This window comes from Marmota monax, unplaced genomic scaffold, assembly GCF_021218885.2.
Source record: "Marmota monax isolate L192 unplaced genomic scaffold, Marmota_monax_Labrador192_F-V1.1 WCK01_AAM20220418_F8-fsc00086, whole genome shotgun sequence".
Lineage (NCBI taxonomy): Eukaryota > Metazoa > Chordata > Mammalia > Rodentia > Sciuridae > Marmota > Marmota monax.
In genome coordinates this window covers 287,672-313,600 of record NW_026693086.1, presented here as the reverse complement: position 1 = coordinate 313,600, position 25,929 = coordinate 287,672, and the positions used below count along the sequence as shown (strand labels likewise).

The 25,929-nt window shown below is 45.0% G+C and overlaps 1 protein-coding gene across 4 annotated transcripts in view; it reads right to left on the bottom strand.

Moving 5' to 3' along the window:
* The window catches only part of Eef2k (eukaryotic elongation factor 2 kinase), a 59,077-nt gene that overhangs the window by 29,152 nt on the left and 3,996 nt on the right, over positions 1 to 25,929 (bottom strand). For all 4 annotated transcript variants that reach the window (XR_006853944.2, XR_006853945.2, XM_046454515.2 and 1 more), the window contains exons 2-6: positions 18,850 to 19,171; positions 5,906 to 6,006; positions 3,625 to 3,685; positions 1,322 to 1,359; positions 529 to 700 (exon numbers count right to left, since the gene is read on the bottom strand). Coding sequence is in view for 2 of the 4 variants with exons in the window: in XM_046454515.2 (XP_046310471.1) it covers positions 529 to 700; positions 1,322 to 1,359; positions 3,625 to 3,685; positions 5,906 to 6,006; positions 18,850 to 19,095 (618 nt within the window). In the remaining 2 variants the exon portion in view is untranslated. The remainder of the gene's footprint in view (positions 1 to 528; positions 701 to 1,321; positions 1,360 to 3,624; positions 3,686 to 5,905; positions 6,007 to 18,849; positions 19,172 to 25,929) is intronic.

Below are 25,929 nucleotides of genomic sequence, written 5' to 3'. Positions count from 1 at the left end.
ATCAGAACCAATAAAATCCAAGTCTGAGACTTTCACTGGAAGTTAAGGAAAAGTAAGTATCGCCATTCTAACAGGACTGATGAGAAGACAGAAAGTGACCCTGGAGGCTGCCTGAGAGTGTTGTCAGCACAGGGAACACCCAGCCAGAGATGGGGGAAGAGTCCTGATAACCTCACTTTGGTCCAGGATCCAGCCACGCCTATAGTTGACACTATTTTTTTTTTCCTGGTGCATGAAACAATGAATTCCCTTTTTGAATTAAGCCAGTCAAGTGAGTTTTCATCATTTGCAACCAAAAATATTTAACCGATCCCATCTGGAAATGGGGATTAAAAACATTACAACCTCAGAGCTCGGTTTTGAGGAACAGATGACTCTCTGCATATCAGGTACGTGGTTCACTGTGCTCCGCAAATAGGGGTTGTTATTAGAAGGTGAAGAAAGGCCCCTATTAGTGCCACCATCCTCCATCCCCAGATGCTGTCCCCTCGGCTCTTGAGTGGGAAGGAGGCAAGGAGGGGGTCATACCTGCTTGGGGGGCTTGTGCCGATTATACTCCTCCCCCCAGAGCTTGGCCTCCATCTGTAGGCGAACGTCTTCAAAGTACACGTCCCTGTCCACGGGCTCGATGTAGCGCTTGGCCACGTAGTTGGAGGCTCCCTTCCACTGCTGGGCGTGCAAGAAGTTGGAGAGCTTCTTCCTGGGGAAAGAGAGGAGGCCTGTCTGGGCACCTTGGGGTTCACTGGGGACCTACCTGACATGACATGGATAACTGGAGACAGAAATGCAGAGGTGGGAGGGGCATCCCCACTCCACTGCACACTTCAAAGAGCTAGGAAGAGGGGTAGGGTCACTGTTGAAGTTCTCCTATCCCCTTTCCTTGACCCTGTTCTCCTGGAGCCCAATCCCCACAGCCAGGTCCAAGGTGTGGTCCAATACACACCAGATGGAGAGGAACTTAGGCTTTTTTTTTTTGGTATTGGAGATTGAACTCAGAGGCATTTAACCACTGAGCTACACCCCCTGTCCCTTTTAATTTTTTTATTTTGAGACAGGGTCTTGCTAAGTTGCTTAGGGTCTTGCTAAGTTTCTTAGGATCTTCCTAAGTTGCTGAGGCTGGTCTCAAACTAGCAATCCTCCTGCCTCAGCCTCCTGAGTCACTGGGATTATAGGCAGGCACCACTACACCTGGCAGATCGTGGGCTTTAAAAACGCAGAAGTCACTGTCTCCAGTCATTAGCTGAAAATGTCCCAATTTCCTAGGTCTAAGGAGCCTGGCCAAGTCTGGGCAGAACCCCACACGCCAGGCTGAGTCACTTACGTCCTGAAGCACTCCCTCATTGCTCCACGGCCGAATGGCTGAAAGAACACACAGAGAGTTATCAGTCCCCATGTCCCACTCAGAAGCAAGCTTGAGGCAGGAGATGGTCCCCTGAGACACCCCCTACCCAGCAGATGCCCTGAACCTCATCTCAATCCGAATATCCTTAAGCCCTCACTGCTGTACCCCAGCACCAAAGCCTGATAGGCCTTCCAGCCTGGAGTTGCTAAGAGACAGGGAGGAGTACACTATTGGGAGGTGGTAAGACCTTTACAAAGTAGAGCCTAGGAGTGGAAATTAGGTCGCTGGAGGGATACTCTTGAAGTGGATAGTTGGACCCCAGCCCCTCTTTTTTCTCTCTTTACTTCCGGCCATCATGAAGTGAACAAGCCTCCACCACCACATGCTCCAGCCATGAGGCACTGTGCTGCCACAGGCCCAAAGAAATAGGACCAAGCGACCATGAAATGAAAATTCTGAAACCATGAGCCAAAGTAAATCTTTTCTCTTTTAAGTTGATTATCTCAGGTATTTTGTTACAGTGACAGAAAACTAATTAATATACTATTTCCAAAAAAAGGGGAAACAAGATGAATGTCATCAACAATATACTAATATACTAAAGAAATCAACTAGGTCTGTTCATTTGATGAAATATTATACAGCAAGGAGAATAAATGCAAAGTGTTAAGTAAAAGAAGCCATACTCAAAAGAACCCAGTTAGTGTGGCTTCATTGGTAAAAACTGGAAAAATGGGGCTGGAGATGTAGCTCAGTGTTAGGGTGCTTGCCTAGCATGTGCAAAACACTGGGTTCCATTCCCAGCCCTGAAAAAAATTTATTATTATTGTTATTTTATATATATATATATATATGACTAATTTAGAGTGATAGAAATCAGAGTAGTGCTTATACTTGCGGGGAGGGAACAGCATGAGATGGGCTTTTGGAAGCACTGGTTATATTCTATTTCTTGATCTGTGCACTCACTTTGTGAAAATTTATCAAGCTATAAGCTTTCTTTCTGGTGCTGGGGACTCAACCCAGAGCCTCATGCATGCTGAGCACATATTCTACCACTGAACTATACCCCAGCCAAGCTGTGCATGTTACACTAAAAAAAGCTTCCCGAGATGATCCTTACCCTCACCAAGCAGGAAGGACTATTTTCTACTTTTTAAAAGGCTGGTTACAACCCTCTGAATTTATTCAATAGCTCAGTTATAAGTAGTGACCTCCAATTTTTAAGAACTGATAAATATATTTACAGTTAACTGATTTTCAGCAAAAGTGCTGAGAACAGTCTTTTTAAAAAAAATATATTTAGTTGTCGATGAACCTTTATTTAATTAATTTATTTATAGGTGGTGCTGAGAATCAAACCCAGTGACCCACACATGCCAGGCTAGTGCTCTACCACTGAGTCCCAGCCCCAGTCCCAAGAACAGTCTTTTCTTTTTCTTTTTTAAATTTGTTCTAATTAGGCAAGAACAGTCATTTATGATATAGGGTCTCTTAGGATATGAAATGTCTAGTATGGACCAATCTACAGGGACAGAAGTTAGATTCGTGGTTGCCGGGGTGGGAGGAGTTGAGGGAATGAGGAGTGACAATGGTAGGCACAGGATTTCGTTTAGGGAAGGTGAAAATGTTCTGGAATTAATAATGGTAAGAGTTGCATAACCCTGTAAATACACTAAGAACAATTGAACTTTATACTTTAAACTCCTTTGTGTGTGTGTGTGTGTGTGTGTGTGTGTTACAGGGGATTGAACCCAGGGGCACTTTACCACTGAGCCACAACCCCAGCCATTTTTTGTATGTTATTTAGACACAGGGTCTCACTGAGTTGTCTAGGGCCTCGCTAAGTTGCTGAGGCTGGCTTTGAACTCCCAATACTCCTGCCTCAGGCTCTCGAGCCACTGGGATCACAGGCATGTGCCGCCACACCCGGCACTGATAGATAGATAGATAGATAGATAGGTTTTTTTTTTTTTTTAATTTTTTATTTTTTGTGGTGCTGGGGATTGAACTCAGGGCCTTGCACATGCGAGGCAAGCACTCTACCAAGACTGAACTATATCCCCAGCCCTATGTACTTTAAATGGGCAAATTGTTGGCATATGAATGATACTTCAATAAAGCTATTTTTTAAAGGCACACTACGCAAACTATCACATAAAGAATTCCCAAGGTTCAAAAATCAAATGATGCCAGAGTGGAGGGGAGAGTACAGGGATTGAGGTTGGCTGGAGGAAGTCCCCACTCAGGCTTGTCTCCTCGGAGCCCAGGACCCAGCTCACCTGAGATGCCATCTTGATCAGAACGTCATCTTCCAGCCACTCCCCAGTGACAGCGTTGTACCTGCAGAGACCAGTGCCCATCTCAGAAGGCAAAATCAAAACGTGATCCTGTCTCTAACTGGCTAAAGTCTGGGCCCCCCATGACCTAGGCCTCTCCCTTCCTTGGCCCACAGGCCCTGCCGACCTCGTGGGTCATCCCTGATGGGGCCTGGTGTGGTGGATATTTAAATGCACGTCTGGTGAGTGACTGAATGCAGAAATATCCTTATGTATGTAACAGAACATCCCTGGGGAGAGGCATCAGTGTTCTCCACCTCACCACACATCTGAGCCAGGCCCAGCCCAGGAAGATGGGACTATTTCACAAGAAAGACTGTTCATGAGCAGGGAGGGGAAGGGGAAGGTCCTAGCTCCAAGTCTAGCCAGGAAAGAGGCTGCTGGGTTCACGCCCAAGGTAGAGAGAGATGGAGAAGGTTCTGGAACATTCTGTCTCTTCCCTCCTAGGAATCCTTTTTCCCAGAGCACATCTGACCCTGGGCCTGGGTAGGCCCCAAACAGGTTTGTCTGGTGGGAAGCGCCTCAGCTCAGCAGATCGCTAACATCCAACACCTCCCCTGCACCAAGGTGTTCCAAGATCTGCTTGATGCCTCTCTTGGCCCACTCCGCAGCTCAGGCAGACTCTAGGGCACTCCCGGCCCTGGTGAGAACAGGTTTCTCAGAGCCTGAAACCTCTGCAAGGAAAAACAAGCAGAGACCTGGCAGGGAACTCCCAGGCCCCAGGAGGAGGGCTTTTCACAGCGGCAAACTTGCTTGCAACCAGCCCCTGGCAATACAGTGCTCAATAAATAACAGCGATGCCTGCTTTATTACTAGATAGAGATGAAGGTACTGAAAATAATCCTCCCTCGCCTGCGAACGAGAGGAACCCAGGGACTGGGGCAGGGGAGGCGTATGACTTGGTAAGGGTTTTACTGAGTCACAGCCACTAAATATCATAAAGGTCAGAGGGCTCCAAGTTCGCTGAGCTCCCACGATCCACTTCACTCCACTTCACTCAACCTTCACAGTCACCTTGAGACTACTAGTTATTGCACCCATTTTCCAGAAGGGAAAACTGAAGCTGGGAGAGGCAAAGTTTCTGCCAGAGATTCCAGGATTCAAACGCAGGTTGGTTCAAGTAAGAACCCTGCTGTCAACCAGCCTGGGTACAACCCACATGGACAGGAAATCTGTCCCAGTAAAGGGCCAGCTTGCACCCTAACTCATGAAAACCCAGGAACAGAGAAGGAAGCCTCTGGTTTAGAAATCTCCGGAGATTCTAGGCATGGCCTCCTACCCCGGGCAACCAGGGGAAATGAAGTCGGCTACTTTAATTAGGAAATAAACATTTTGGCCTGAGCTTGGAGACACAGCCGGCCCAGCACATGTCCAAATTTCCCAGGCTGGTAATTCCCAGGGCCTTTCTGGTGGCTGAGTGTCCTCAGCCTGGAAGCTGTGTGTCACCAGCCAGCTACTACAGTGCTCTTGCAGGAAAGGAGCAAAGCCTGTACCTGCTCTGCTAGTCTGCCCTGCACCCACCCCATGAGGAGGGTTTCATGAGGGAGAAGGTAGTACTGCAGGACAGGGGAAGAGGTGGGGCCCAGCCACTAGATCTCGCTATTGAAATGCATAGAAACGGAGGCTACTTCCTGGGTCAAGGCAGGCATTGAAAAGCTACCGTGCTTCCTCAATGCTATCCTTCCCTTTGGTGGCAGTTGTGGGGTCACATGTTGAGAAGATGGAGCCACAAGGTGGAAGCAACCTGGATCCCCAAGCTGCTCCGAAGAGGCCTCAACTTTCACCCCACTTCACAACATGTAAGAAATACACTTTGTTGCATGAAACTCTTGGGTTATTTGTTACTGCAGCATAGCTCAGCCTCATCTGCCTAAAACGTACCCTGTGGGACTCTAAGAAGGACTCAGTGAGATAATGCGTAGTGCCTGCCGCATGCACAAACACTCAAATATTGTCCACAGTTATTAAAAGTTGAGTACCCTTTATCCAAAATGCATGGGGCCCGAAACATTCCAGGTTTTGGATTTCTTTGGATTCTGGAATATTTGCACAGACTTCACTGGTTGGTAATCTAAAATGCTCCAAAAACTGAAACTTGGGCTTCCAGATTTGGGGTGTTTGACCTGAGTTACTCCCTTCTCTTTGACTCCAAGGGTACTTGGGCCTCCCTGACAGGACCTCCCTAGACCCCTGGATCCCAGAACTCCCCAGACAAGCCGCTGACCTGTGGCGAGTAGCATGTTCGGTGGCAACGTCCTCAAGGTGGAACTCGGCCCAGGGGTCGGGCATGTGCTTGGCTTTCTCGATCGCATGCTTCCAGGCTTCCTGCAGAAGGTAAGGAAACATGAGGCTCAGTCCAGGAGTGGCCCAGCCTCCTCTCCCCGTGCCATTTCCCCTGGGGAGGAACAGTCCCCAAGAGACCCTATTTATTCTCACGTTCTTGTGGACAGAGTGACACCTCTTAATTATACACCTTTTCACTTATAGCCAGAAAGTTGAGAATGAAAATAAGGTACCAGGCTGGGGGTGCAGCTCAGTAGCAGAGTGCTCACCTAGCATGAGTAAGACCCTGGGTTCATTCCCAGCGCTGCAGAAAAAAAGAAGACACCATGCCACGTTATGATGCAGCCCAAAATGCCCTCACCAGATGCTGGTGCCTTGCTCTTGGACTTGCCAGCCATCAGAACTGTAAGGCAAATAAATCTGTTCTTTTTTTTTTTTTTTTTAAAGAGAGACAGAGAGAGAATTTTAATATTTATTTTTTAGTTTTCGGCGGACACAACATCTTTGTTTGTATGTGGTGCTGAGGATCGAACCCGGGGCCGCACGCACGCCAGGCGAGCGCGCTACCGCTTGAGCCACATCCCCAGCCTCTAAATCTGTTCTTTATAAATTATCTGGCCTCAGTTATTTTGTTATAGCAACAGAAAACAGGCTAAGACTTGGTATAATCCCATTCTTGTTTCAAAAAGCCCATTTTATCTGGAAGGTGGGGGTGTAGCTTGGTGGAAGAGCATGGGCTTAGCATGGGTAAGGACCAGGGTTCAATACGTAGCACCAAAAAAGCAAACCCAAAATGCCAAACAAACAAACAAACAAAACCTTGTCCCAAATGAACTCTAACACCCATGGTGGGTAGCAACTCTCTTCTTCTCTCTTCCTGAAGAACCTGAATCTCTTCCTTTGGTCTCTCCAGAATCAGTAAGACCAAAACTCCTTTCTAGGCCAGAGGCTGAGCCATGGGGCGGAGACTAGATGGTGGACTGGATGTTGTTTTGTCGTGGTGGGCCACAGCAGCTCCAAGATGGGAGGGAATGTGAGGAGCAGCTATCCCAGGCCTCCCCAGGCCCCCACTAGGATCCCTCGGCCACCCTGGCCAGCCTCTGCTTCTCAGGGACTCCAGCCCAGACAGGGCTGCACCATGCACTCTTCATTTTTAGGAAGACTGGAATCAGTGACCTTGATTGTTTGGCTTGATTCCAAAGGGATGGTTTGCTTTGAGTAAAAACTGTAAGCACTATGGAACTCTGAACTAGAAAGTGGAAGTCCTCCCTAACCACGCCCCCTGCCTTTGAAAACCACAGCTAGCTGACAGCTGATGCAGCCACTCTGCAAGTTTTTCCTCTGCCTTGTCAACAGAAACCTGTATTTAGGAGCCACGGGGCTGCACTTGGCATGTTCTGCGTCTTACTTCCCCCAGTTCACGTGGGACCCTGGATGGCTTTCCATGTCATGTGCACAGACTGCCCGGTTGACCTTTCCAGGACTGTAGGATATATAACTGTGTACATGTCCCCTAAGGTATTTGTCTAACCTCCAGTGGATGGGTACTTGGATTCTCTCCAAGATGTCCTAGTACAAACAGCACTGAAGCGAACATGCTTGTTTCTAAACTTCTGCACGTTCATGCAAGATCTCAGTAGGACTTTTTTTTTTTTTAATGTAATTTCTGGATCACATTTAACATCTGGGAGTTGCAGGGTATAACTCAGTGGTGCAGCGTGTGTGAGGCCCTGGGTTAAATTCCCAGCACTTAAAAAAAAACAAAACAACAACAATAACAAATATATATATATATATATATATATATATATATATGTAAATTGTCCAGTTCTCTTCCAAAAAAGCTCTTGTAAAATTATATTCCGTGAGAAACTAGGCATGGTGGAGCATGCCTATAATCCCAACAGCTTGGGAGGCTGAAGCAGGAGATCACAAGCCAGCCTGAGCAACATAGCAAGACCGTAAGCAATTCAGCAAGACCCTGTCTCTAAATAAAATACAAAAAAGGGCTGAGGATGTGGCTCAGTAGTTGAGTGCTCCTGGGTTTATTCCCCAGTAACAAAAAAAAAAAAAAAATTACACTCCATGAAAAGTCACTTAAATTTTTCATGAACATTATATCAAGTAATTGTGAAATTGACAAATCAGTTTGCAGCCTGTTTTAAGAGTAGAATAATAATCGGTCGAGTTTATTGTTATTGACTTAACTACACCCCTATTTTCCTTTGTTAGACTTTGAACTGGTTGCTGATTTTTTTTCCCTGTTATAAATGACCCCACAGCAGACATTTTTACATCTTAAAAGCATTTTCTGAATTTCGATCCCTATACTTTAAAAAAAAGTACCACAGAGCTGAGGGTGTGGCTTGGTGGTAGGGCACTTGTCTAGCATGAGCAAGCCCTGGGTTCAATCCCAGCACTGCAAATAAAATATAAAAATAAAAAAGTGCCACAGTCACCTCTCATCTTCCAGGTGCTCAAAAAGGCCAGGCCAGCCTTTGACCCCTGCATGTCAGTCTGAGAAGTCAGCAGGACATCCTTCTCAGTCTGTCTATCCAGATATCCTGATCTCTGCCAGAGACACAGAGCTCTCTGGGCCTCAGATGATAACTGCCACAGAGGCTGTCCCATCAGGGAGGATTATCTCCAGAAATCACCTGGCTGGATGGCAGGGCACCAACCAATAAACCAGTCAAGGAAGAAAGTATTTCACCATTAGAGGGTGTGGTATTTTATAGGGTCAAAATCACCTTGTTTCCCAAACCCACAAAATCATGCCATTGGCGATGGGTGGATTTAATGCAATTGACTTTTCTTTTCTTTCTTTTTTTAAGCACAATATAAAAGTCTTGTACTAACATCCGGGTCCTTGGGTCTGCTTTTACCACTATAGACCAGAACAGTGGAACCTCTACACCCTTGTTTACAGAGCAGGAAGAAGCAGGTTTGGACTTCTGGTGGCCAAGCCTTTTGTAGTCCCTGAACCTGGGGTGGGCACGCTGCCTTGCTCCTTTGAGAAACTGGCTCCTGAGGTAGCAATGCTCATTAGAGGTGACCCCCACCTGAGCTGAATGGGGCAGAAGAGGTACTGGTACCTTTGAGAGCCATCTGGCAATGGCTACGGACCTTCTCTTGCACTAACCTGTGGCCCAGCCATCTCTAGCACCTACCCAGGTGCATCCGGGTAAGTCAGCCAAGGGCTGTCAATGCTCTCATAGTCAAGGGCAAAGCACCTGCTCACCCATAGCATGATGGCTACTCTCATACACAGCCACTACAAAGAAGAAGGTGCCAACATAGATGATTCCTAAGACCTATGGCTTAGGCGGAAAAGACAAGATGCAGAATAACAAACAGTATCTCACCATTTTCTGGTGGAGGAAACCGGAAGGTATTTGCTAAGGATTTTCTAAGATTGTGTGTGTCTAGGTGCATGTATATTTATTTTTTTAACATTCATTTTTTAGTTATAGGTGGACACAATACCTTTATTTATTTATTTTTATGTGGTGCTGGGGATCGAACCCAGGGCCCTGCACTTGCTAGGCGAACGCTCCACCACAACCCCAGCCCTTGGTGCATGTATATTTATATACATAAATGCATTTAAAAAAATTCTAAAAAGATTTACACCAAAGTGACATAAAGGCTATCTCTGAACATAGAAGAAAATAAGAGGTCAATCAAGGAAACTTTAGCTTTACCTTCACAATGAAATGTTTCTAGGGATTGCATGTATAAAATAAATAAGCAACAAAAATCACTGGATTAGATGATTGGGTGTGTGTGTGTGTGTGTGTGTGTGTGTTGCTGGGGCTGGAACCCAGGGCCTCACACATGCTAGGCAAGTACTCTACCACTGAGCTGCATCCACAGCAGTTAGATGATTCCTAAGAGTAGAATATGCTCTCATTCCAAAGATTCCCACACTGATGAGTGGCTGATTAATCTCACGTAGAAGGAGGGGCTGAAGTAAAATAAAACCCTGGCTGTAGAACAGAAAGGCTTTGGTTCTTCAAAGCCTGAAGATACAGAAACAAAAATAAAAAATTAAAATTTAATACTAAAACTAACACCAGGATATTTCCTGGAGGAGGCTGGGAGTGAGGCCAGGTGAGCAGGTGAGACATTTGCAGGTTTTTTTTGGCATGTGGGATGGTATTGTTGCTTTGCCATTTTGTGTTCCTATCATATCACCACTGACACAGAAATCAAGGCCTCTGGGTCTTCAGCAGCCAGTGGCTCAGTGACACCTCCTTGAAGTGTCAGCTGGGACATTCACAAGTGGGTGTTCTGACCCAACGTTACTTCTGTAGATTCCAAGAAATACAGTTCTGAGTCAGCCTGACTCTGCTTCCCTCCTGGAGGATAGAAATAAGCTTGCACCAAACTTAACAAGAAAATGAGAGAAGCCGGAAGAAGTGAGGAACCACGGCCAAGCTCTGGGGTGGGAGGAGGCCCACTGTGCTGTGTGGCTGCCTCACACAGTGCCATGTGGACCCAGAGGTTTTGTCAGCTCTCAGGGGAACCCAGCACTGCATGCAGGAACAAGAAACAAAAAGAAAATAAGGAAACAGCCCAAGTAGCCCACAAGAGGCAGTTATTTGTGGAGTTATTATTATTATTTTGGTACTGGAAATTGAACTCAGGGGTGCTTAACCACTGAACCACATCCCCAGCCCTTTTGTAAATATTTTATTTAGAGACAGGGTCTCATTGAGTTGCAAGTGTCTCACCAAGTTGCTCAGGCTGGCTTTGAACTCACAATCTTCCTATCTTAGCCCCACAAGTGTTTTTTGTGGTTTTTTTTTTTTTTTTTTTTTTTTGTAGTTGTAGATGGACGGAATGCCTTTATTTTATTTGTTCATTTTTATGTGGTACCAAGGATGGAACCCAGTGCCTCACACATGCTAAGCAAGCGTACTGACCTGTAGCCCCAGCCCAAGAGGCAATTCTTCAAAAAACTACAATATGTTCATACAATGGACTGTCATGAAACCATCAAAAAAACATGACAGCACAAGGGAGGACACCTGAAATCCCAGCTATTAGGGATGCTGAGGCAGGAGGATTACAAGTTTGAGGTCAGCCTCAACAATTTAGAAAGACCCTGTCTCTAAATTTAAAAAAAGTAAAAAGGGCTGGGGATATAGCTCAGGGGAGTGGTAGAGTGCCCCTGGGTTCAATCCCCAGTAACACACACACACATGCAAATAAATTTTTTTTTTTAAATCCGTATTTGGGCTAGGGCTGTAGCTCAAAGGTAGAGCGCTTGCCTAGCCATGTGTGAGGCACTGGGTTCAATCGTCAGCACCACATAAGAAAAATAAAGGTGTTGTGTCAACCTACAACTGAAAAATAAATGTTTTAAAAAAATCCACATTTACTGATGTGGAAGATATGATGATCTACTGTTTGCTAAAGAAAAATGGGTTTGCTGAAAAGCATATCTAGCATGATCCTACGATAGTAATTAAAAGTCAGGTTTAATTATTTGTTCTATATGCATACTGAAATATAGAAAAGCCTGATACTAAGACCTAAGTAGCAATTATATCTGCCCTTTCATTATTTTCTGTAAGGAACATGGAGTATGTCTATAATCAATAAAGAAAATAACTGTAAAAGAAACTAACCAGGGCTGGGGAGACAGCTCAGCAGGTAGAGGGCTTGCCTCACATGTACAGGTCCTGGGTTCAATCCCCAGCACCACACCAAAAAAAAAAAAAAAAGAAAGAAACTAAACTTTATTTTATTTGTTTATTTTTATATGGTACCAAGGAAACTAACAATAACAACAAAAAATCCTACAGAAATCTCTCTGTTGCAAAGAGTAGCTGCAAAGGATCTCCTGCAACCAGCTGAAGTCTAGAGAGGAAGGGAAAGATGGAAATAATAATCAAAGCAACATTCCCTAGCCAATGTCCTTGCCTCTTGGAAGCCCTTGTCTGACAGCATCGTGCCTGCACCTCAGAGCCACTTGTGAGGGCAGATGGGCAGGTAGGATTGTTCCCTGAAAGCAAAGGAGGTTTCTTGCCAAAAGACCCACAGTAGCCAAATTTGGCAGATCCAGGACTCCAACCCAAACCGGCCACGCCCCAGCCAAGCTCTTTTGTAAAAAGCCTCAGGGTCAGAACACAGAGTCTGCCTGTGACCTAGCATTTCCACTCCTCAGTATCCACCCAGAGAAATGAGAACATGTCCATACGATAGCAGGGTCATTCGTAATTATGCATAAAAAGGTCCATTGTGGATGGATTTTTAAAATGCAGTGTATTCATACAATGGAATAATATTCAGCAATAAAAAGGAATGAAGCCCTGGATTTCCTTGTTCTCAGATTCTGAAAACATTATGCTAAGTGAGAAAAGACAGACACAAAAGACCACTTACTATGTGACTATGTATCCCATATGTCCAGAAAAGGCAAATCCATAGAGATAGAAAGTAGACTGTGGTTACCTAGGGCTGGGCAGAATGCAGATGTTAGGATGGTAATTACTAAGGGGCACAGGGGTTTCTTCTTGGTGTTTGGTGATGAGTGCATAATTTCATGAATATACTAAAAGCCACTGAATTGTACATTTTAGATGGGTAAATTGTATGGTAAGTGAAATGTATTTCAACAGGGCTGCTCGAAAAATTTTTAAATAAAATAAAAAGGGGAACCCTTATTAATAAATACCCCCAGCACATTTCCACCTATTAGCACATGCACATCATTTAGGAAGGTGATTCCCCCCAGCCAGGCTCGAGCCTCAGAACCTGCTATTCTCCAGACACCAGATGACAAGGTAGATTCTTGACCTATGCCAGGTTAATTTTTTAATCTGGGACTCAGGATGCCTAGGTTTAACCTCCCAACTCTGAATTTCCAGAGCACAGAACATGTTGACCGCCTCTGGGTTACTTCTGTGATCACTGGGAATAGCTGAGGCCTCAGGCTACCAGGGCAGGGCCTCCTGGGGCTCTGTGGCAGGGACACCTCTCTCCCAGTGAGTCACCAGACGCTAATCCTCTGTCCCATTCTAGGGTGATCCCTGTTCTCTGGCCAGGCTGTTAGAGCCGCCCTCCAGGGGTTCCAAGCATGAGTGTGATCACGGTTGGCAAGAGCGTGGGGAGCAGGTGCCCACGCATGGAGGGGCACGTATGCCAGGGCAATCTCTGTGAAAGACAACCAGCAGTGCCCAGCTGAGTCTAAACCCACAAACATTTTGCCCCGGCCACTGTACTCCTGGGGAGTTCTCTGGCAAGTGCATCCCTGCCTGGGCACAACAAAGCACTGTCTTCCCATGAAATGATATTCAGCCGCTAAAAACAAAAAAAAAACATGAATATGAGGAATCCCTGGCATTGAAAAAAAAAAAACTACAATAAAACAGCAAAGAAAATAACCACAATCATGCAAGACAGCAAACTGCAGTTACGAAGAGCATCAGCTAGGTAGCAAGACTGCCTGGGTTCAAACACTGTTCCACCATGTATTTCCCAGGCTCAAGTTCTCAGAGGCTGGGCTCGACTCTTTGGCAAAGTGCCAGTCATCTAGGGATCTCTGTGCACGTTCAGCAGGCCCACCCTCCTGACGATGCAGCGCAGCGGTTAAGCTGGTTGTAGTTCATTTGGCTCCGTCCTGAGGGCCAACGTGGGAGGAGGCCTGGAGGTTGTGGAACAGGTTTGTAACGTTGCTGTGAAAATCCCAAAAAGGAGGCCCCATGCTTGTGTATGCAAGGAACCTTCTAGAAGGACACAGCCCAGGGCGCAGTGGTGGGAGGCCTAGTTTTACAAGTCCCACTTACACTGAGTTTGCTTTATTTTGTTCATATATTACTTACATATTATAAAATATATGCATTTTTAAAGCTTGCCTTTATAACACATAGGATATTTGTTACTACGTTATTCATAACAAGGTTAAAAAATACAATTAAAATATTCCTCAAGCACCATGAGGTGCAGCTCAGGGGTACAGAAACTTACCTAGAAGGTGCCAGGCCCTGGGTTCTACAACCAGCACTTACACCAAGAAAAGCCCCTCAAGGAGAGATGAATGAATAAATCCATGCATATCATTTGATGAAATATAAATGCAGTGCACTAAGATATTTTTAAATTTGTTTATTTTAGTTAGGTATGCATGGGAGCAGAATGCATTTTGAGTCACTGTCCACAACTGCAGCACAACTTTTCATTTCTCTGGTTGTACGCGATGTAGCATCGCACCGTATGAGTGCACAAAAATTGTTTTAAAAAGGAGTGCTCTACTTGTGTTGATGTGGAATGACCTCCCCAAGATGTTCTCAGAAGAGCAAAACATTTTAAAAGAGAATTTCTCACTTGATTGGAAAATTAAAAACATATATATGTTGGGCTGGGGATGTGGCTCAAGCGGTAGCGCGCTCACCTGGCATGCGTGCAGCCCGGATTCGATCCTCAGCACCACATACCAACAAAGATGTTGTGTCCGTTGAAAACTAAAAAATAAATATTAAAAAAATTCTCTCTCTAAAAAAAAAAACAACACATATATGCTACATTGGCTTATTTTAGAAAAATGTGGAAAAGACAGAAGTGGAAGGTCCTCTCCAGAGGCAATCCTGTTGGTGAGTTATGAGCTTCCTCCCAGGCATGTATGTGTGTGTGTGTGTGTATGTTAGGGAGCTATAATCCTACTCCATACTGTGCTTTTTAAATGTAATTCCAGAGCAGGAGGACTTTCCCACGTTATGATGAACATCCTCCAGTTAGCTGCCCAATCCATTGATATTCTGCCACGTCCCCAGGGGAACCTGGGCCTTGACAAAGACAGTCCCTGACCTTTCTTAGTACACACCCAGTACCTGATGGGTGGTGCTCCTTGGAGGAAGGCCAGGTGGCCATTTTAGCTAAACAACGCAAGTTACCATGTCAACAGGAATTTTTTAAAAAGCACATTAGATATGTCGGGTGCCAGAAGAACGAGGTTTGGAAAACTGGGCTGTTGTCTCCCTCTGAAGTCACCACTGGCAACAGAGCCTGCTCGGGATGAGCTAGAAGAGTGGACGGTGGAGGGCTACATCCGTCCACAGGTGGTCAAACTTCTTACCAAGTGACCTCTGTACCAGAGTCCAGGGAACAGCAGGATACATCCCCTCGCCTTCAGGTGGGGGCTGACTCATAAAGAACAACATCAGAGAATGTCAGATGCACCCAGAGATCTGCTAAGAGCCCTGAGGAATCTGTGGAGAAGAGCTAGGAAGGGTGCCAGGCTCAGTGGAGCACGCCTGGATCTTGAGGCCGAAGGATTGCAAGTTCAAGACCAGCCTCAGCAACTTAGCAAGGCCCTAAGCAATTTAGCAAGATCTTGTTTCAAAATAAAAAAATAAATAGGGCTAGGGATGTAGCTGAGTGGTAAAAGGCCCCGGGTTCAATCCCCAATAGCAAACACACACACACACACATATTATATATATATATATATATATATATATATATATATATATATGCGCAAAATAATCAAAAATCCCTCTTAGTGGCACCCTGTCTCCCAGAGACAATCACCATTAAAGGTTGGATGCAAATTCCTCTTCTAAATAATTGTTGCTACACAAACACGAATACTATTTTTGAATAAAAATGAGATTACATTTCAACTTGTCTTTGTACTTAACAGCATATTTTTAAAAAATAGCTAGGGGCTGAGGCTATAGCTCAGTGTAGAGAGAATGCTTAGCATATGTGAGGCCCTGGGTTGATCTCCAGCAGCCATAAAAATTTTTTAAAAGTTTAAATAGCTATGATTTTATCATCTCTATTATGGATCAGCACTGTGCCAAAGGCTTTTCAAAGATTTTTATTTTATTTTATTTTTATGATGTTAGGATTGAGCCCAGGGTCTCAGGAGTGCTGGGCCACTACCTCGGCCCCTGAAATACATTATAGGTATTGTTTTTAAGTCTAATCCTACGGAGGCACATCTTCCTTTTAATGTAAATTCATCATTCTGTTAGGAGGATGGGCCCCTCTGGGTGCGCATTTCGCGTTTGAGCTATCTGGACACGCCTTCCCGCTGCCCTTCCTGAGGGACTGGGCCGGCGTTCCAAAGCTGCCTTAGAATGGGAAACAGGATGAACAGCAACCTGCCCTTCAGGGGGCCCCAACCCCAGAGGAGACAGGCTATTTCTGGAGCTGTCTGCCCTAGGGTGACTTAAGCCAGAACTCTGGCCCTAAAAGGAAAAATTTACCCCAGTGTCTGCAAGAACTAAAATTATTAATATTCTAAAAACAGACTAATTCTGAAGTTATAGAAGAATGCTTTAAATTGCAAATCCTGAAGTGGTACTTAATGTGCTAATAGATACTGTTTGTAGATTAAGTTACATGAGGATAACAGTAATGCTTTTTTTTTTTTTAATGTGTGTGTGTGTGTGTGTGTGTGTGGTGCTGGGGATTGAACTCAGGGCCTGTATATGCGAGGCAAGCACTTTGCCAACTAAGCTATATCCTCAGCCCAACAGTATTGCATTTTAAATTCCCTTGCCAATTATTACACAATGTCCAATAATGTTTGCCTTGCACCCCCACCCCCACTTTATTCCGGTTTTGCATATGTGAACAGAAATCCCTAATAAAATAAATACCATCTTCCTCAATCCAGAAGAACTCTAAGCCCCAGCTTTTTTGACCATGATCAACATAAGAATATCTTACACAATGTCCCAGTACCCACACATATGCAGGGGTGATATTAAAATATTTAACACAAACTTGGACAAATGTAGAAGATATTTGAGAATTTGTGGAAAGGTTTTTTTTTCCTTTTTCTTTTTCTTTTTTTTTTTTTTTTTTTTTTGTGCTGGTGCTGGGAATGAAACCCAGAGCCTATACATGCTAGGCAAGTGCTCTACCTCTGAGCTGCACCCCCCAGCCCGTAGGAAGACCTTAAAAACCATTAATTTTCACAGGCAGTGATCCATTGGTAGGGCTATAAGCTAAAATGTGGGAACAGAAAGATAAATCACATTTATTAAGCACCTATAGTGCAATGTATATTAGGTGTTGTTTCAAAAACAATGATTAGCAAGAATTTATTCTATTCTTCAGTCAAAACCCCTTAGGATGGCTGTAAATGTTAAACAAGATAATTTTTTTCATGCTCCTAAGATATGTTTCTAAGTAGCTTATACTTATATTTCTAAAGGCTTATACTTTTTTTTTTTTAACTTCAATACTTGTGCTAGATAAATGTAGACAGACTCTTAAAAGTCTGCAGACAATTGTTAATCTCTTTGTACTCAATACACAGCCTAGTGACAGATACATAAACAGGCAACCAATAAGTGCAAGTTTAGCCAGGTATGGTGGTGCATGCCTATAATCCCAGTAACTCTGGAGGCTGAGGCAGGAAGATGGCAAATTCAAAGCCAGCCTCAGCAACTTAGCGAGACCTTGTCTCAAACAAAAAATAAAGAGGGTTGGGGATGTGGCTCAGTGGTTAGGCACCCCTGAGTTCAATCCCCATCAAATAGATAAATAAACATATTAATACATAAATGCTGGATTAATTAATTGATGTAATCCAGTGCTTAATCTTGCACTACCCAATGGTTTTCAATAAAAGCATCTGGTTAAATAAATTCTTAAAAATATTAACAATGGGTACATCATCAGAGGCTAATCAATAACCAACATTTGTGTGTGGGGAGGTGGGGGGTAGGAGGTGTGTCTGGTAGACCCCCACGTGTGATGGCTAATACAGCATCCTATCCTCATGCATAGTACAATACTATATTTTGAGAGAGAGAGACCACATGCACATAACTTTGATTATACTATATTGTTAAACTTGCTCTATTTTATTATTGGCTATTGCTGTTACTTTTATTTTTTTTAGTTGTAGATAGACACAATACCTTTATTTTATTTATTTACTTTTATGTGGTGCTGAGGATTGAACCCCAGTGCCACACACTTGCTAGGCAAGCGCTCTACCACTGAGCCACAACCCCAGCTCCTGTTGTTAATCTTCTTTGCACCTATTTACAGATTAATCTTTACCATGTGTATGTGCATATAGGAATGAACAGCCTATGTAGGGTTAAGGACCATTTGTGGTTTCATACATCCACTGAGGGTCTTGGAACATACCTCTGAGGATAAGGGTGTACGTATCAAGAAATATGTACAATCTGGGCCAGGAGCAGTGGCGCACACCTGTAATCCCAGCAGTTTGGGAGGCAGAGGCAGGAGGATTGCGACTTCAAAGCCAGCCTCAGCAAAAAGTGAGGCCCTAAACAACTCAGTGAGACCCTGTGTCTAAATAAAATACAAAATAGGGCTGGGGATGAGGCTCAGTGGTCAAGTGCCCCAGAGTGCAATCCCTGGTACCAAAAAAAAAAAAAAAAAAAGATCTATGTACAGATGTACCATGAAATAAAATATTTACACTTTGCAGGGCTAATGCTTTCTATTCTGTTTTGTTTTGCTCCATTTCTTTAAAAAAAAATTTGGTATTCTGAGCATGCGCAATTGATACATTCACCAAGTTTATGTGCATGAATGTGTACATGCTTGTGTTCAGAAAACGAGATCTTTACGATGTATAATGCTCTCTGATATTTTCTATTTTATTCTGTTTTATTCCATTAAAAAAAAGGTTAGCAAGACTCAAAAATATTTTTATACATGTGTTTTGGGTCCTGAAGAGCTATATTAAAAACGCTACTCTAAGGTGATGAAGCTGGTTTTAAGCCAACAGAATCTCTCAACAGGCAAATCCTATGATCCAGAATTGAGAACATCAGCCAGGGCTTGGAACCTGGGAAGAACCCAACCGAGGACCTCAGCGACGACCCATCCCCTGGGGCAGGCAGGCTGGGTTCCAGAAGGTGGAAGAGGTAGTTTGCTCACCTTGAAGTGGAAGGAGCTGGCCGGGGACCCACTGGAGCCGTTCTGCTGACTTTTCTTTAGGTTGCTGTAGTAGTTATTAACCTTAGCATTGCCATTGTGGTTGGACCCGGGGTCCTCGGTGATGGGGTAGATGAAATAGCCTTCATCGTCATCGCTGTCTGCTTCAGATTCCCCGTCGTGGCCAGCCCTGGAGGATCGGCCACCATCAACGCCTTCCAGGCGGAAGATGAGGTCTTCATCTGCCATTTTCCAGGGGTACCCGTTTTATCCAAGGAGTGCACGGTAGAGCCAGAGTTACTGGACCAAGGCAGCAGCAAAGGTCCTGCAAGAGAAGCAAGAGCCCAAGGGTGGGTGCTGGTATCCAGGAGCAGAGCGGGCTGGGCACGTCACCCTGCATGCATGCTGCTGGCCATGGCAAGGAGCAAAACCTAGAGGTGTATTTTGGGGAGGCAGCTGGCAGCATCCAGGAACACCATGGATGTCCAAACTTGTCAGCCCAGTAATTCTGCTTCTAAGAACTCTAGCACTTGGAAATGGGGGAATGAGAACTACCTCTTCAGCACCCAGAGTGATCCTTTTAGAGCATTAATTAGATCAAGTCCCTCCTCTGCTTAACGCCCTCCAGCAACTTCTCTTTGTATTCATAGAAAAGATCCAATGCCTTATTAAGGCTCTAAGGACTGCGGTTCCCTGGCCCCAGGCCCACTTCTCCTCCGCCTTGGCTGTGCTCCAGGGACAGAGATTTCTTTCTGTGAACAGTCAAACGAATTCCCACCCCAGGGCCTTTCTACTTGCTGTTCCCTGTCCCCAGAACAACCTTCCCATAGAGGGTTCTTTCTCATCATCAGGATCCCAGCTCAAAAGTCACCTCTTGCTGCACATGGTGGTGCACACCTGTAATCCCAGCAACTCAGAACGTTGAGGCAGGAAGGTTATAAATTTGAGGCCAGTCTCAGCAATTTAACGAGTCTATCTCAAAATACATTTTTTTAAAAAAAGAGCTGGGGATGTAGCTTAGTGATAAAGTGGGTCCTGGGTTCAATCCCTAGTACCACCAAAACCAACACCACCACCACCACCAAAAAAAAAAAACCCACTGTCACTCACCCTGTTGTATTTTGTTCACAATTATGTTCCCAAGCTGAAGTCATCCTGTTTACTTTTAATAGTCCAAATGCCCACCAGTGCCTTAAAGAGAGCCTTGTACACAGAAGGCACCCAACACATTTCCCTGAAATGAATAAGCCCTCCTAAGATTGTCCCCTGTAAAGCAAAAAAGACTAGCAGTCCCATGTGTCCATCAATGGAGCCCTATTACATATATTGCAAAGGACAAGCTCCGAGACCCACAGAATGCCAAGACAGCAAGATTGTAGAATAGAACCTTCTCATTTACAGCCAATTGATTTCTTTTTTTTGTGTGTGTGGTCCTGGGGATTGAACCCTGGGAGCTCTACCACTGAGCCACATCCCCAGCCCTGTTTTATATTTTGTTTAGAGAGACAACTCTAAACTCACTGAGTTGCTTAGAGCCTCGCTTTTGCTGAGTCTGGCTTTGAACTTGTGATTCTCCTGCCTCAGCCTCCCGAGCCACTGGGATTACAGATGTGCACCACCATGTCTAGCCTTTATATTTTTATTTTGAGACAGGGTCTTGCTAAGTTGCCCAGGATGGCCTTGAACTTGCAATCCTCCTGCCTGAGCCTCCCAAGTAACTGGGATTTGTGCCATCACACCAGGCCTGCTGACTGATTTTCAACAAGGGTGCTAAGATAACTACATGGGAAAAGAAGAATCTTTTCAACAAATGGGCTGGGATAATTGAATATCCACATGCAAAAGAGTGCAATTGAATCCCTTCCTTACACCATGCAAAAGTCAACTCAAAATGGACCAAAGACTAAATATAAGAGCTAAAACTCTATTATAGAACTCTAATATAGAACAATTTCATGAACTTGGATTAGGCAGACTCCTTCAATATGACACCAAAAGCACCAGTAATAAAAGTGTAGATAAATCGGTCATCTTTAAAATAAAAAACTTTTGTGTTTCAAAAGACACCATCAAGAAAGTGAAGACATACTGGCTGGGTGCAGCAGCCGCGCACGCCTGTCATCCCAGCAGCTTGGGAGGTTGAGGCAGGAGGATCGCAAGTTCAAAGCCAGCCTCAGCAACAGCGAGGCACTAAGCAACTCAGTGAGACCCTGTCTCTAAATAAAACACAAAACAGGGCTGGGGATGAGGCTCAGTGGTCAAGTACCCCTGAGTTCAATCCCCAATACCCCACCCCCCTAAAAAGACAACCTGAATAAAAATTGGCAAAGAGTTTGAAAAGATAGTTCTCGAAGGAAGATATACAATGGCCAATAAATAGATGAAAAGATGCTCAGGATCATTATTAGCCTCTGTGAAATGCTAGGGGAAGTCACACCTACCAGGATGGATATATTTTTTAAATTGGAAAATAACAAGGGTTGACAAAGATGTAGAGAAATTGGAACCTGTCAGGTCGGTGGCGGTGGCAGTGACTTAGCACAAAGCGGCCTCAGTGCAGAAAAGAAATATCAATCAGGAGCTGAAGGAAACGCCTGTCAATCAGCAGGGTCTCCTGACCAATCCTGGATCTCAGCCAGTTTCCCAAGACCAACTCCAGCCGGACAAGGGACTCTAAAAACACTTTTTCCTGTCCCAAGCCCTTCCCTTCCTGCTGTAAGCCCCATAAAATTCCAGTCCAGTCGAGCTCCCGAGGTTTCTTCTCAGACCCTTTTCCCGTCCACTCTGTGGGTCTGATGGAGTTCCACCAGGGAGTGATATCTCAAATAAAGCCTCCCTCAGTGGCCTTTTTAAATCTGCCTCTCTTGGTCCTGGCCCATTGCCTGATCTCACAGAACCCACACACAGGGCTGGTGGGAATCCAACTGGTGCAGCTACTTTAGAAAACATTGTGGCAATTTCTTAGAAACTTAAACCCAGAGTTACCATATGGTCCAGCAATTCTACTCTTAGGTATCTACCCACACAAAAGCCTGTGCACAAATATTCAGAACAGTGTGGTTCACAATCATCAAAAGGAGAAACAACCCAAATGTTCCTCAGTGATGAATGAATAAACAAAAACGTGTTATATTCACATAATGCCTCAACATGGACAGATCTCCTGTAATCCCAGAGGCTTGGGAGGCTGAGGCAGGAGGATCCAGAGTTCAAAGCCAGGCTCGGCAACTTTGCAAGGCCCTAAGCAACTCAGTGAGACCCTGTCTCTAAGTACAATACAAAAAAAAAAAAAAGGGAGGGGGGTGCTGGGGATGTGGCTCAGTGATTAAGTGCCCTTGGGTTCAATCCCCCCCACACCAAAAGAGAGAAAAATGAACAGAATTTAACACTCTTATGCAAAGTGACAGAAGACAGACATCAAGACAATTACTGCATGATTCCATTTGTGTGAAATGTCCAGAGAAGGCAAATCCATAGAAACAGGAAGTCACTCAGGGGTTACCTGGGCTGGGTTGAAGAGATAAGGGTGACTGGGGAGGAATGGGAATTGATTTCTAATGGCGATGGCACATCTTTTGAGTTGATGAAAATGTTCTCAAATTGAATGTAGCGCTGGCTGAAGGGCTGTGGATATACTAAAAAAACACTGAATTGTCCACTTTAAATGGGTGGACGGTAAGGTATGTGACTTATGTCTCCATAAAATTGAAGGAAAATAGTCAAGAAAAATCTCAAATTTAAAAAAGCAAGTTGAAAAACAGCAGATATATTAGGGTATTAAAAGGAAAAGAAAAAGGATATTTGGGCATTCATTCAAAAATTCTTGAAGGCTGCCGAGGGGCTATGCTTGCTTTGGAATGAGCAACTGACCTAGGAGCTGGGAGCCAGGAGTGGAGGGAACTTTTCCAAACTGTGTACACTCTATCCTGTTTTAACTTTTTACAGAATTGGATTGCTCTCAACACAAAATAAGACATTAATTAGCTTAAATAAAAAAATTTTAGGAGCCCAGCATGATGGAGCACATCTATAGCACCAGCTACTTGTGGGGCTGAGACTGGGGGATGGCTTGGGCCCAAGAATGAGGGCCAGCCTGAGCAACCAGCAAGATCCATCTCTTAAAGAAAAAAATGAAAAAGATGTTTAAAAAAATCTTTTAGACCAATTCAATAGTTGCAATTATTCCCAAGGGCTCCGTCCAAGTCCCTGGTTCAGCCCTTCCCTAATAGTTATTGAAGCAGGAAATATATTTATATTCTAATTCAGTACATGCCCAAGAAAATAGAAATTAAAATCACAGGCAAGTTCACCTTGCCTTTCTTTGCACATTGCACTCTTGCTACTTTTTAAAAATAGATTTTACTTTTTAGTTATAGTTGGACACAAAACCTTTGTTTTAAATATCTGTTTTTATGTGGTGCTGAGGCTCGAACCCAGGGCCTCGCACATGCTAGGTGAGTGCTCTACCGCTGAGCCACAATCCTAGCCCACACTCTTCCTGTTTTCTGTTTCACCTTTGGCTTCTGCTTTTCATTCTTTTTGTTCTTTTTCCTTAATACACTGCCCACAGGTTACGTCAGTCCTCTCCGAGTCTGAAAGTCAATGTCAATGGCTGAGTTTGTTTCTTAGCCTCTGGGTAAGTCAGAGTCACCAGCCTGAAGCCAAAGCCAGAGTCTGCTCAGGGCCTGCTGCTCCCCATTCTCGGTTACACCCATCTCTGGTGCTCTCCCTCCACCCCCATCAGCCCTTGGCCAGAGTCCCTGCTGACCAGGACGGCCTGGTGCCTGGAGCTGCCAGCAGGCCCATCCAGGTCAGTGGCCTCTGGGGACTAGAATGGTGCCAGGGGAGGGGCCAGAACCACAGTTTCAGCCTGCAGGCCCGAGGAAGTGTTGCCCAGTGGTTGGGAGCGCAGATTGAGGAGCCTGGCTGCTGGGGCCACCCTGGATCTTTGCTGGTGGCCTTGCCAGTTAATCCACCATGTTAACTCTCCCATTCTATGGTGGCAGGAGCTGAGGGGAAAGTGGCCTGACTGTGGCTCCCGAGCTAGCTCACAGGGGCCTTAGGACCAGAACCGAAGCCCTTGACCACATCCTGCCAGAGACCTGACGTTCTCCTGACCCCAGGAAACAGGGGCAGCTGCAGGCGAGCAGATAGGACCCTGCCTGGCCCAGGGCCTGTAAATGACCTCGCTGGCCATCCTGGCGCTTGTACACTCAGGTCTCTCTGCCCCAAATGCCCTTCCCACTCATGGGCAGATCTGGTTGTTCCCTCCAAGACACAGCTCAAATTTTGACCTCTTCCAGAAAACCTCCCTTGACTGTATCCTTGTGTATAAACAGCAGCCAGCAAAGAGTACCCACCCCCGGGGATGCTCCCAGGACTCAATGAGACAGGCCAGCGGTGCCTGGGGTGTGAAAGCACTGGCTGTGTTCAGCCAGGGTCACCCCCACTTCCCACTCCCTAAGCCACTTCCTTCCTCCCTATTTTATCATACCCAGAGGCCAAAACGTCTGTGTGGCAAACAGAATAATGGGTCCCCAAGGACGACTACATCCCAATCCTTGGAAATTGTGAATATGTGACCTTATATGGTAAAAGGAACTTGGGAGCAGTGATTACATGAAGGGTCTCCAGATGGGAGATTGTCCTGGAGAAAGATTGTGACAAGGTGTAATGCCAGATTCGTGGGACCCCAGTAGACCTCCAGGAGCCAAATCCAATGCAATCACACAAGAGTCTTCATTGCAAGCTCGAGCCTGGACTCACAACCGTTCCCGACGCAGCGGTCCCAGGGAGTGAGTCCCGGTCCTTTGTTCAGTGAGATTTTATAGGTTTTGGGGGGGGATACTCTATGCGTCACAACATCACACAGCAAATCATTCCATACCGTGGGAAAAGTCACACAACAGCTCTTAACATTGATGAGCACATTCACTGGCGGGAACAAGTTGGGTAGGGGTGATTGGTTAGTACAAGAGGGGGATTCCTTTGAACTGATTGGTTTAGGCCACGAGGGGTGTACGTGCTGAACTATATGGTTTCCCAACATGTTATCAACCACCATAAACTACTGGAGGGTCATAGGGCATCCCAGGTATTTTCCCTGTCTCATGCTGATTGGTGGTTGCTGGGAGGGGGGTTGCTATGGGTCTTCACCTAGCCTAACTGAGTCAGGGACACCTGAGTCAGGGACACCTGTCACCACAGATCTCTCCTGTTATTTGCAGACAAACAACTCAGCAGGGTAGTTATCTGCCTAGAAAGGCTCTGTGGGTTTTTCCAAGGTCAAGGGTCATGCCCCCTTCCTTAGGACAGGCCTTGAGGTAGAAGCTGCTGTTATTTATTTTCAAAAATGGAGTCACATCAGTTTCTCAAAGGGAATCACGGGCTGTAGACAATAAGAAAGATTTAGGGCTGGGAAAGAGGCTCATGTTACAGTACTTGCCTAGCGGACTCCAGGGCCTGGGTCCCTTCCCCAGCACAAATAGAGAGAGAGAAGGATTTGAAGATGCTATGTTGCTGGGTTTGGAGAAGGAGGAAGGGTATATAAGCCAAGACAGGAAGTCAAGTGGCCTCTAGAAGCTGGAAAAGACAAGGAAAGAGAGTCTCCCCTAAAACTTCCAGAGGAACAAAGCCCCTTGACCCCTTGACTTTAGAGCTTCTACCCCCAGAATTGCAGAGAATAACTTTGCCTTGTTTTAACCCATTAAGTTTTCCATCACTTGTTATAGCAGCAATAAGAAACTAATACAGTCTAGAGAGGTGGCTCTCAACCTGGGGCAATTTTCCTCCTCAGGGGACCCTTGACAATGTTGAAGACACATGACATCCTGTGACACATGAGGACAGTCCCCTACAATGAAGAATTATCTGATCAAAACATCAATATTGCTGAGGCAGAGAAACCTAGCTCTAGGTTCTGATGGAATTTTTATTTATTTATTTTTAAATATATTTAGTTGTAGATGGAATCAATGCTTTTATTTTATTTATTTATTTTTTATGCGGTGCTGAGAATCAAACGCAGCGTCTCATACGTGCTAGGCAAGCGTTCTACCACGGAGCTACAACCCCAGGCCTCTG